The sequence below is a fragment of the Hippoglossus hippoglossus genome, chromosome 16 (assembly GCF_009819705.1).
Source record: "Hippoglossus hippoglossus isolate fHipHip1 chromosome 16, fHipHip1.pri, whole genome shotgun sequence".
NCBI classification, from domain to species: Eukaryota; Metazoa; Chordata; class Actinopteri; order Pleuronectiformes; family Pleuronectidae; genus Hippoglossus; species Hippoglossus hippoglossus.
The window spans coordinates 3,675,793-3,688,082 of record NC_047166.1 but is presented as its reverse complement, the minus strand read 5'-3'; the positions used below and the strand labels follow the sequence as shown (position 1 = coordinate 3,688,082).

General features: G+C 48.0%; 1 protein-coding gene across 6 annotated transcripts in view; it reads right to left on the bottom strand.

Annotated features, from left to right (window-relative positions):
- The window catches only part of LOC117776250 (DNA-binding protein SATB1), a 59,477-nt gene that overhangs the window by 31,961 nt on the left and 15,226 nt on the right, over positions 1-12,290 (bottom strand). For 5 of the 6 annotated variants that reach the window (XM_034610027.1, XM_034610028.1, XM_034610030.1 and 2 more), the window contains 3 exons: positions 9,732-9,908; positions 8,830-8,956; positions 4,816-4,939 (listed from right to left, as the gene is read on the bottom strand). In XM_034610027.1, the coding sequence (XP_034465918.1) occupies positions 4,816-4,939; positions 8,830-8,956; positions 9,732-9,908 (428 nt within the window). The remainder of the gene's footprint in view (positions 1-4,815; positions 4,940-8,829; positions 8,957-9,731; positions 9,909-12,290) is intronic. The other variant, XM_034610032.1, reaches the window with a different exon arrangement.

Here is a 12,290-nt window from a genome sequence, read left to right as displayed (position 1 = left end):
GCATCGTACGTGATGGCAACACGCGTTGAACACAACACAACACAACTCAACACAATCTTGTGGAGTTCGTAAGAGGAGCCGGAAGGAGAAAGATGGACATTTCTCACTTCAGTCTGCTTGAAACTGAACTCAAGCAAAAAGCGCCATTTTCACCAGCTTCTTGTGACGGCTCTATTGAAAACTGGACTTCTGGGGCCAATACGACCACACACAGAAGCCAGAGCTCCCAAAGACAATGACTGTGCAAGCTGACAAGTCTTAGTGCGAAAGTATTAAAATGCAAATAAGAGCAAACCAAAAATACAACGAGGAAGTGTTCACTTATCTGTTAATACTTATTCGTGTAAACCACGAATCATCCCCTGAACGTGACTCTGGTCGTACTCGCTCGCACCAGGTTGAGTCAGTTCGGCTGCTTTTTGTCACACCCACTCAGCCGCTTCCTTTTTTATTTTTTTTTATTTGTGAAGTCAAATATAGGAAAGCGAGGCGCGAGAGGAGTCACGCTGGTGACTGAGTGTGAGTTTGTGCCAACTATGCTGCGGTGCATCGTGCTGTCGTGATGAGAAACAGGAGGATGAAGAGGTCTGCACGTGAACTTGCACTGTAAAGCTGAGCAGTCTTTTATAGGTACATTAAAAAGGCCTCAGCTCAATGAAGACCCTGATGGAGTTCACGTCGGGGGTTAAGATGAAAGAATTGCTCCTCTAATGGGGTCAGACTGTTACGCTTGAGGCTGCTGCTGCTTCTTCTGGACTCGTGCAAATATGAGGACACAGCAAGTGCAACAGTTTTAAAGCGAGAACTCCCGTTCATCCGTCATTGATGCGCTAAAGCCATCAGGACACGTGGGTTGGCTTTTGATTTACTGCCTTTGGAACAAAAAACGCGAATATTTGGGATGGTGATTGGTAGAGCAGCAAACCACAAATTCCTGTTTAACCAGGTTCTGAGAGCCAACTCCCAAGTCAAATATCCATGTGAAAGCCACGAATCTGAAGTAAGAAGAATTCTCCTTTAAGTGGAGGGGATAATGAACTCCTCTCCTCCTGCCTGCCATGTTTTATTTACAGTATATCTGGGCTAAAGCAGCTCCAGGCAACAAACAAGAGGCCTGCAGAAGATGGTGTGCCTCTCTCTCTCTCTCTCTCCCTTCCCATCTTTTTCTCTATCTCCCTCGCTCCCTCTTTCTCCGCCATCTTTGACACAGATGTTCTAATAAACGCTCCTCATTAATCAGCCCTCTCCCTCAATACATCACTCTACCTCTCACAGGGGGCCCCGGCGTGTATGTGTGAACGAAACAATGCACACACACACACACACACACACACACACACACACACACACACACACACACACACACACACACACACACACACAGAGAGACACACACAGACACACACTCCTGTTCTCTCTCTCCCCTGTGCTCCGCCACACACACATTCATCCGCACTAAGTGAAATCAAGCAAATAACCAGAGTCTCTACTGCCACTGCGGTGCCAGCAGGAGGACTGTGCTAGGGCTTGTCAACAGGTAGCATGGCTCTGTGTGTTCGAGTGTGTGTGTGTGTGTGTGTGTGTGTGTGTGTGTGTGTGTGTGTGTGTGTGTGTGTGAGTGTGGACCCTTTAAGTGATAGCCATCTGCAGCACAGAGAGCTTATCAGCAAGACCAGGAAGTGGCACTGGGCTACTATCGGTCCCCAACATCTACTCTACACCCCATCATGGGAGGCAGGAAGAGAGAGAGAAAGGAGAGTGGGTGAGTGTGTGTGTGTGTGTGTGTGTCTGTGAGTGTGTATGTGAGAGAGTAGTGGTGCAGCAGGCAGGTACTGTGTGGGCACCCAGCTGCCAGCGTTAGAAAGTGGTGCATACACCGGCAAATGCAAACACACACCGAGCACAACCCCTGCAGATAAACACACTTGGTGCAGTTACACGAATGCACACGTGTCAATAAACACAAAAACACACACGCACGTACACACACAAAAACACACATTCCAACTTAGCCTGATGTCTTGAATCAGCTGGGGAAAACGCGCATCCCATTTGCAACACTGTGCCTCGTCTCTCGCCAACATCTAACACAGCTCAATTATGGCGCATATCCACCTCAAGTGGGGTGACCCCCCCCCCCCCCCTTCAATCTAACACACACACACACACACGCACACAGACACACACACTGGCAGCCAGGTTGTGCCTATGGCAGCTGAGGTGGTGAAGGCCTGCAAAGATGGCATTTTGATGACTATTTGCTGCTACGCAACGCAGCAGCTGGTGCATCAGGGGCCGCCCAGTGAGAGTAAACGCGGGGGGGGGGGGGGGGGGGGGGGGGGGCAAGACGAGGTGGTGGTGGTGGTGGCAATGGGAAAGAGTGGGGTGAGGTGGAGGGAATCTCGTTTGTTGCCATAGTTTCTGAGAAGATGGGCAAGGGGGTTGCCGAGCTTGGTAGCAAGCAAGAAGGAAAAGACTGCGCCTGTTTGGCAGCTGGAGGCAGAATCAGAATCAGGGGAAGTTTGATTTTTTGTTGGGTTTTTTTTGTCTCTGAGCCGTAAACTGAGAATCTTTAAGTGAGCTTCACGTCCGCGTGGGTCAGAATCTGCTCCTCCGGCCGAATCACAATGGGCATCAGTAAATATATTTCCCACCTCGTGTCATTTGTAGGCCAAACACACAAGGCACGACTCCCCGCGACAAAAGAATGAAACTAAATGTTTGACAAGGCGCCGGACAAAAGCGGCATTTCACAAAATAACCCCCCCGCCGCCCGCCCCTCTCTGCTCGGCTGCCCCTCCCCTCCCTCTCTCTGTTCAGAGCCCTGTTCAGAGGTGGGCTAATTCTCTTTCACTCACTCACTGTAATTCTCTCATCTGTTAACCTCTCTTTTGGGCCCGGGATTACGCTGCAGAATATCAAGGAAACACTAATCCTAAAAAGGTGCCAATCCTCTGTTCCCCCTCCTGCAACACCCCCCCCCCCTTCCCCCTCCCACTCATTTCACTTCTTTGGTCTCTTGGTAAGAAACTCAGAAAACAACGCAAAGAAACCTCGCAGGGCGGGGGAGCCGGTGTTTGGAGGCGACGCAGGGACACCCCCTCGAATGTGACGACCAGCCTCACAAACCATTGGGGTTCGGGAGGAGCACGCCGCTGCGCTCCGGGTGCAGCAGGCCACACGACACCCCACAGAGTAACAGATGTCAAACGCCATCATGGCGGCCGTGTTTGAACAAGGCACACACAGATACAAGTAGATCATCAGGCTGTGAGGTAACAACAGAGCAAAGCTGCCAATTCCTCTTAAATCACATTACAAATCTGAGAAACTGGATTACTGCTTTGACGTTTGCTGATGTAAAAACAGATAATACAATTACAAAAAAGAGGCAAAATATCCCAAAGATGAAATTCATTTTTGACTGAAGCTGCAGTTTGTGCGTGGCGGTAAATTTAGATTCGAGTTGAGGACCAAACTGTCAGAAACAGATTCAGTTCAGGATATTTTCAGGACCAGGTTTCATCCTCACTGGAGAGCGGAAACAATCTTCAGTTTAATTTGAGACTGGTGTGTATGTGAAAATAGCAAATGTGTGTCTGAGGAGGAGTGTGCGTGTCTGTGTGTGATCCTCAGAGCTCGCGTGTGCTCTCTTCTGAGCCGTCTTCACATATGGACCGTAAACAGGGTGATTACCAGACCGGGCTGGGCTCCGCCTGAACGCCACCCAGGGACTCTTTACATCATCAGCGCACTGCTCATGCCCGGCTAAACACACAAACACACACACACACACACAGACACACACACACACACACACACACACACACACACACACACACACACACACACAGCAGCCGCTCGCACACACACGTACGCACGCTGCAAACGAGGGTCTCCAGGTGACCATACGGTGGCCTAGGAGGAGAGCTGGCTTCATACCGAAGGCTCCTACGCACAGGCTCGGATCTAAATACACACACACTCACACACCGGTAACGCTCTCAGATATACAGTGTGTCCTGTAAGTTGATATACGTTTCACAAACACAGTCAGGCAAACACACACACAGAAGCACACACACACACACACACACACACACTCAGACATACACACATTATTGGCCCCTGTGAGAGATATACTGCCGTTTCATTCCATTCACTCCAGAGCTGCCTCTATGATATACTGACTACACCGCCTGTTAATACAATATCTGAGCTAGTGCTTTCTATCCAACCTTCCCAGCCGACACACACAAAAAAAAATAACTGAATATAACACCTAACATGTGAAACGCACATATCTGCCGTTGTCTGATGCAATGAAATGTTGAGAATGAACCAAACGGTGGAAAAAAAAAAGGAACAAAAACAATCCAGATCATTCTGGGTCCGGGCCAATGTTTATCTAACAATAACCATACGTTCAACAACACCTCTGCTTTTTGGCTGCCGTTGCCTACTAATCTTTGTGCGTGTGTGTGTGTGTGTGTGTGTGTGTGTGTGTGTGTGTGTGTGTGTGTGTGTGTGTGTGTGTGTGTGTGTGTGTGTGTGTGTGTGAGGGGCAGTACAAAAAAAACAAAAAAAGAAATCATGCAGCAAACAATAGACAATAGCCATTGATTTGGATTTTTCTATGTGGATTCTTCCCCCCCCCCCCCCCCCCCTTGAATCAAACTCAGGGCATTTGATAAGTAAAGGATAGAAGACAGAGGTGATGGCGACAGGGTTTGTTTTGTAGTGTGTTAATGTAGCAAGGCAGTGGGGTTGGGCTTTTGTCTTTTTGTTTTTAATAAGCAGACTGGGCTTCAGCACCTGTGATAAGGGACATTCTTTAGCCAGAGAGCTCTGATTCATGTCTTTGAGTAACTCCTTGAGGGCGTTTCTTACTGTAGAGTGGCTCCATTGCTCAGGTGGCAGGTCCTCCAGCTTAGGACAACTGTGGAGAGAGAGAGAGAGAGAGAGAGAGAGAGGAGACATAGGGGGGTGTGGGGTGGAGGAGGTCAGGGAGATATAGGGGGAGGCAAGAGGGAGGAGGAGAGAGAGAGGGATGCAGAGAGAAGGGGGGGGGGGGGGGGGGGGGGGGGGGGGGGGGGCGAAGGGAGAGAATGAGAGACAATTCAGATGAGGAGAGGAGACGGAGAAAGAAAAGGAAAGCCAGCAGCCCTGATGCTCTCTCAAATCAAATGATAAAATAAACAAATCATTTAATCTGACTGTGTGTTTGGATGTCCCTCAGATGGTGAGAAAAATGATTATAACACCTTTAATAAATTTGACCTGCAATATTACGGAAGTACATTCTGCATCATTTCCTCATCCAAACATCACTGGTTTCAAAACAGGTTTTTACTCAATGTGGTCAAACAGATACAAATAATTGAAAATGACAAATAGAAAAAAAAACGCAAGACATATGTTTAAACAATGTACAAAAACATCAAGTGCTGAATTAATTATTCAGGTAATTAGTTCTTCCTGTAAGTCACTTCAGTCCATTAAATGTCACAAAAATAGAAACAAATCACACAAAGTCATCAAACCCAAATTGAAAATGTTAAATTACAACAACAATCAAAATCCCAGAGATGATAATAAAATGCTACAAACCTCCTCCTATGAGGAACCAGTGAATGTGTTATGTTTTCAATCATTTCTGCAATTAATCAACGTTATAAATCGAATGAATCAAAAATTAATAATTTTCTGTCGATCGACTCATCGACCAGTAAAGTGCCCCCTTTCCGAATCCTCCTCAACACAAAGGGTGTAAATTGGGGTTTGTTGGCGTGAGCGCGGCCCTGTTTTATTGATGAATTATGGCTAAATTCCTGGAACGATCAGATAGGTAGAGAGCGGTGGAGACAGAGAGAGGAAACCAGAGAGAACGAGAGTCTGAACACACACGGGCCCCTGCTCGCTTTCCCTGCTGCAAGCGCCCCTCCAAGACAGACAGATTTCATTTGGCGCATCAAGCAGATGCATCTGGAGATTGCTCTGTCTCTCTCTCTCTCTCTCTGTGCCTGCCTCGCTCTCTCCCCCCTCTCTTTCATATTCTCCCTCTCTCTCTCTCTCTCTCGTTCTCTCTCTCTCGTTCTCTCTCTCCTGATTGTTCTGATTAGTTAATTACTTTATACAACACATCTGCTGGATTGATGCATGAATTATACATTAGCTGCATGTGGCGACTATTATTTCGTGTTACTTCTACCTTCCTGGCTCGGTGTGCTCGGCAAAACAATTTAAGGTGTTACTGGCTAGATTTCTGTGGCGGTCGGGGTTTGGGGGGGAATTGGAGGGATGGCGGGGTGGGGGGGGAGAGAGAAGGGGAAAAACAAATACAAAACAATAACAATACTGACAACAATATGCAGCAAAAATCCAAATAGATTTATGTATCAAATGGATAAATTGGTTTTGCTGTTAGGTAGTGCTACTGTCGCTAACGGCAGGAATTCAGCTCCGTTCAGCTTAGAAATGAGAAATATATTTTTTACGCGGTGGGGCGGGAGCGCGGGGCAACCGAGCCGAGCGCCCGGGTTTGCACTTCACGTGTGCAAGACGCATGTGTCGCTGAATTACTTTTCGGTAAAACCTGCCTTGACACTTTGCAAGTGAGGGAGATGAGACACTGAGCGAGGTTGTGATGAGTGCCCATTGTGTGCGTGCGTGTCCGTAAATCTGTCAGTTGGCGGCGTCGGGGAAACGTTACGAGCGAGGAGATAACGCCCGGGATAGAAAAAGGGATGCGTGGAACGTTCCCGAAGCTAACATCTGCTCGTGAGGGAAAACACACGGCCTCTCACACACACACACACACACACACACACACAGACACACAAACAATGGATTTTCCAGAACACCTTAGACTGCTCCAGCAGCCAGAGCCTCTGGGGAGAAGGAAGTGAACAAGAGGAGGGAAGGAGGGAAGGAGGCAGAGAGAGGGAGAGAGAGAGAGAGAGAGGGGTAGTGGAGAAAGACAGCTATCTGTGCATTCAGGGCTAGCAATGCCGGAAATAAACACAACCTTCTGTACGCTGGGAGGTGGACGCGTGCACGTCAATGTGTGTGTGTGTGTGTGCGCGCGCAAGAGTGTGTGCGCTTGACTGGTGAAGGCGGGTGGCGGTGGCGGCGGCGGCGGTGTTGGTGGTGGTGGTGGTGGGGGGGAGAACGAGGGAGAGAGCAGGAGGAGAGAGGGAGAGGTAGAGCGAGGTAGGAAAAGAGTAGGAACAGCTCTCCAGAGGGTTGCAGAACACTGGGTTAGCGTGCAGCTGGCACAAGCCTCCACTCAGCTGTGTGTGTGTGTTGTGTGTGTGTGTGTGTGTGTGTGTGTGTGTGTGTGTGTGTGTGTGTGTGTGTGTGTGTGTGTGTGTGTGTGTGTGTGTGTGTGTGTGCGTGTGTGTGCGCATGTGTGTGTTTTGAGTCTATGAGCACATACGAGCCGGTTTCTGTCTATATCTATAAACGCTTGTATGCTCTCACTGTGTGTATAAATACAATGGAGCCTCACACCTACAGAGCAGCATTTAGCCGACAATATGGAGAGTGATGGCAGTCGACAGCGAGCGCTACCCAGTCGGTGAGGGACGGTTTCAGCTTGTTAGGTCTTCTGCTTTATTATCACGACGATGCTGAATTCGGATTCAGAAGAAGTATAGTTCACTTTAAAATAGCCGGCGCAGCCCAGGTTTATTTATCGTACTATTTCAGGTGAACAACCTCGTATTCATCTGTGGTCCGAGTCATTTTTAGCCGCGCACCTTTTCCAGGTTTCCAGCCACGTTCACTTGCTACTGTGAAAAGAGCTGAGGCAGAGCTGGGCTCCAAAAAAACACTCTACTTTAATATCATATTTCTTTTAAGTTTTGTTCCCCCCCCCAATGCAAAACATGCACATTAGTTAACATCACTTAGCAGTTAAATTTAGAGCAGCAACAAAAGATAAATCCTCTTCATCACGTACCGCAGCGTGAACTCAAACGTTAGCCAGGACAAGGGGAGGATTTCTGGTGACTGCGTTCCCATCGATTTAACAAATAAACCAATCCCAACGCCGGGAGAAGATATTTTCTCTATTTAAGGGGGTTTTTCTTTTCGCATTTCCTGGGAGATGTGAGCGTTTCGAGTCTGTGTGAATGAGTAATAAAGCTATTCTCAGTATCAAACATGCAGAGGGCATTGGTAGATTGGCGCCTGCCTCTGCTGGAAGTAGATATTAATAAATGTAACTGTGCCTCTATGTGTATCTAAGAAAAAAATGTGGAATCTTCTACACATGTTTTAACTTGTGCACAAACACGCACAGGGGACAAATTACAGGAGGGTTAGGGTTGTGACTTAGTAAAGCACTTCATGTTGGGTTTTATTCTAAATTATTTCACTCACAGAATCTAAGGAACGTTCTGAGGGTTATTTACAAGGTTTTTCTAGTTATTTAGTGGCTTCTAGAGGAAGTTTTAAAAGTAATTAAGAGGATTGAGGTCCTTTAAGAAGTTGCAGCGGTCAGTGAGGAGGTTCGAGAGGTTTTTAAGAGTCTCTAAGGTTTCTTTTGGAGGTTCTACTGGTCACTGAGAAGGTTCTACGTAGAGTTTTAGAAGGTTAAGCGGTGAACAAGAAGGTTGTTTTGGTTCTTTATGGGGACCTTCAAGTCGCCCAGGAGGTGTCTAGATAGCCTGTAAGGGAATGTAGGGTCCCTCCAGGTGGTCAAACATTGACAGGGGGGTTTTTTGCAGTGATACATTCGACAATGTCCCCCACCCCCCATCAGCAAAACACCAAATTAATTCCTGATTTAAACTATACAGAGGAATATCTGGGTGTGTTTCTCACCTGTGGAGCTGGATCTTAAGCGTGACCACGTGGTAGACGTCCTGCAGCATGTCGGCCACTGTGGCATCCGGTGCGTCTGTCACGTATGACAGGGGGACAGGGTTCCACTTCCCCACCTGAATCATGCCTGAGAGATTATGGATAAAAACACAAACACGGGTAAACGATCATGACTCACATAGACACCAGTGAAAAGTGATTAAGCTTTTTGGATCACTAGGCTACAGGTCGTCTCCCCGGCACTATCCCGGTGACACAGGAGCTCCGTGCAAACTTTTACTTGATACTGAAATCACAACAACCACGTCAGAACTTCTGCTGAGACTACCTTAAAAAAAGCAGCAACCCACACAGCAGAAAGTGAGGAGGGATACTGCTCATGGGAGCAGTGAAATAAGATGTGTGAGAGAGTGTGTGTGTGTGTTGAAGTGTGATGGACAGGCTATAATAAAAGAGCATGCTAAGAGGCACCTTGAAACCGCCACCCTCGGCCTGCGTGTTCTCTAGTGCAATTAGCAGACCCTTTCCTCCGCCGGCCCCTCCCACCTACTGAGTCACCGAGTGTACGTGTGTATAAATATATACTGTACGAGTGTGTGTCTGTGTGTTTGGCTTGCTGAGAATGTGAATGTAAGCATTTTTAGTGGGTAAGCCTGTGCGTTTAGACTGTGTGGGAATGAGTGTGTGTGTGTGTGTGTGTGAGTCTCCTGTCTGGGATCAGTGTCAGGATGTGTTACTGTGGCTTCAGATCTGCAGGCACTGGGCTCTCATGGTCACAGACTGTGTGAGTTTGAGTGTGTGCACTAGTAGCAGGTCGTCAGAGAACGCCGTACAGAGGACGTTAATGAGCGTCAGAGAGACGAGGAACGAGAGAAGACGAACGAAGAGACGACGGCGGTTACCTTTGGCCTGAGCCGCCGAGCTGTGGGAGTAGCCCAGCGACAGCAGGGCCATCTCAATGAGCTGGTTGAAGAGCATGTCCTTACGCACCAGGACGAACTCGGCGTGCTCCTCCTTGCTGTCGAAGTCCATGGGGTTCTCGTAGTGCTCGACTACACAGAACACGGGCAGCATGTTGCCTGCGGACACAGAGACACACACAGACGTCAGTGAGAAACAGCGAGAAGCTCACATGTCTTCATGCGTTAACTTTGACCTTCAGTAGTCGGTGTGTTTCACAAAGGGACACGAATGATGATGAGTGGCGATGATTATGTTACGTTGAGGTTGAGGGTCAGGAGGATTATGAGTAAGTGAGTGGATTGCTGAAGAGGGGAAGTCTCACCTCTTAGTCGTTATGACAAACTCAAGGTGAGGAATCAAATTCCTTAGGGGCACGATAATACGCTTTCCAGTAAGATTACACAAAAACAACTGATGCGAAGGATGCGGGTCAGGGCAGAGCCCATAAACATTGTGATGCAGATCTGGATCAGGGGGCAGATCCAGGAATTGTTTGTTCACTTTCTTTTAAATTGTGAGATTTAAAGGTTTTCTTAAAAACAATTAACGGATCTTGATGAAAGAAAACAGACGCATTAAGGGAACTGATTTCTATGTGAAATACTGGGCGTCGTTCTAAGTCCCTTTAAATAAACTATTAGAGGATTCCTTCAGTCTTAGTGTTTCTTCTTCACGGTTTTAAGATGATAACACAGATGTTGCACAACGAGCATGAGTTGTGTGTTTAATAAGAAAGTTTACATATAAATGGCGCATGAAAAAAACGTTTGCTTGAGCGTTAAGCAGCCAGAGAAAGAATCCCTCGACCCTTGTGTCTCCTTTTGGCACAATGCACAGTTTATTCACTGTGGAGGTGAAGGGATCACATTAGCCTTCCTCTCTGCCTGCCAACCCAAAATCAGCTTCCCATGATGCAGCGCTTCGCGTCCCGAGCCACCTCTGCTCCCGGAGGTTTCACTACCCCCCCCCGTGTCAACAGTGTCTCGGCTGCGAGGTGGAACGAGCAACTCCTGTCCAAAGACTAGTCGAGTGTTCAAGGGGACCCAATGTGCAAATATCACCCACGGTGTTGTTTTTACTAAAATAACATCCCTGAAGTGTTAGAGTTCACCGACACGGGGGGCAGCTCGGACTTCTGAAGCCTCAGTCCGAATGGAAACAACCGCAGGCGATCGAACTTTTGTCAAAGTGTTAATGAGGGCCAGCGTCTACCGCTTATACTCTACTTAGCAAATCCTACAGTGTTTATGAGGTGGCCCTGCTGCCCCTCGCTCTCAATGGGTCTCCACCCGACCGGCACCTGGAAACATTTCTGTACGTTCATTGTCCGCGCTGATTAAAAACGAATCACGCTCTAATATTTTCCAATCCCAGGCATTCCAGAAGATGTACACAGCTCTGGCAAAACAATCAATAAGCCGACAGATGCCAGGGAATGTGCTGAAAGAGCTGCTTTTCTCCTCCCCTGATTTTAATAGATAAAGATCTAACAATAAAGACTGCTGTGTAGGTTCATTTGGGGGATCAATACTGGCTTTGTTTCCAGGGAGCCCGGAGAGGGCTGCTGTAAATATTGTTTCGGGCTCGGACACAATGCCCAGTGTGGGCCCTCTGCGAAGCCTCCGCGGCGGACCGCCCACCTCCATCGGCTGCTTCGCCCTTTACCCAGGAAGAAACTTATTTGAAAAAAAACCGAGGCGAGGAATAGGGTGGAGGAGGGGGGAGAGCAATGAGGAGGCTTTGGAGGAGCAAACGTTGCAGGAGGCCAAGAGAAGCAGAGATGATGGAGGTGAAAAATTAGGCTCTCTCAGTTGGAGTGCGACACGTAGATTAAAGGAGCAAATAAGAGAAACGGCCCATCTGAGGACACTCACACAGCCGCATTCCAAGAGTTCCTGGGTCCCTCTTGCCCAAAGAAAACCGAACCGGCCAAAAAAACAAACAGACGAGCCGCGGCAGCCAAGTGCGATAACAGCCCCGAACCTGCAGCTTTTCAAACTCATTTCCAACCCACTAAAAAACACACAACCGTAAAAACTGTTCGTACTAGAGATGGCTTTGCCCGCCGTGTTTTTCACCAGACGACACCAGTTATATTAAAAAGCTATGTCATAATCTCAAAGTAAAGGACCCCCCCACCACCACCCACCCACCACCACCACCACCGTCCTTAAACAGCAATGGCTCTTAAAGGACTCAAACTTTCCCCTTAATAAACAAATGCCAGCGCAGGAGGTGCAGCGGCTGGAGAGAGGAGCAGTGACACAGCGCTATGCAGCACGACACGAGGATAATTCTCACAGTGTTCCTCTAATAGCTATTGTCTGGGCAAATAAGTGGGAGTGTGTGCAGCACGAGTGAGTGTGTGTGTGTGTGTGTGTGTGTGTGTGTGTGTGTGTGTGTGTGCTGATATGACTACCACTGTTGAAAGGTTTAAGAGTTTTGGAGCACATGCAGGGGGCTGTGGTGGGTGGGAGATGGTGTGTGTGTGTGTGTGT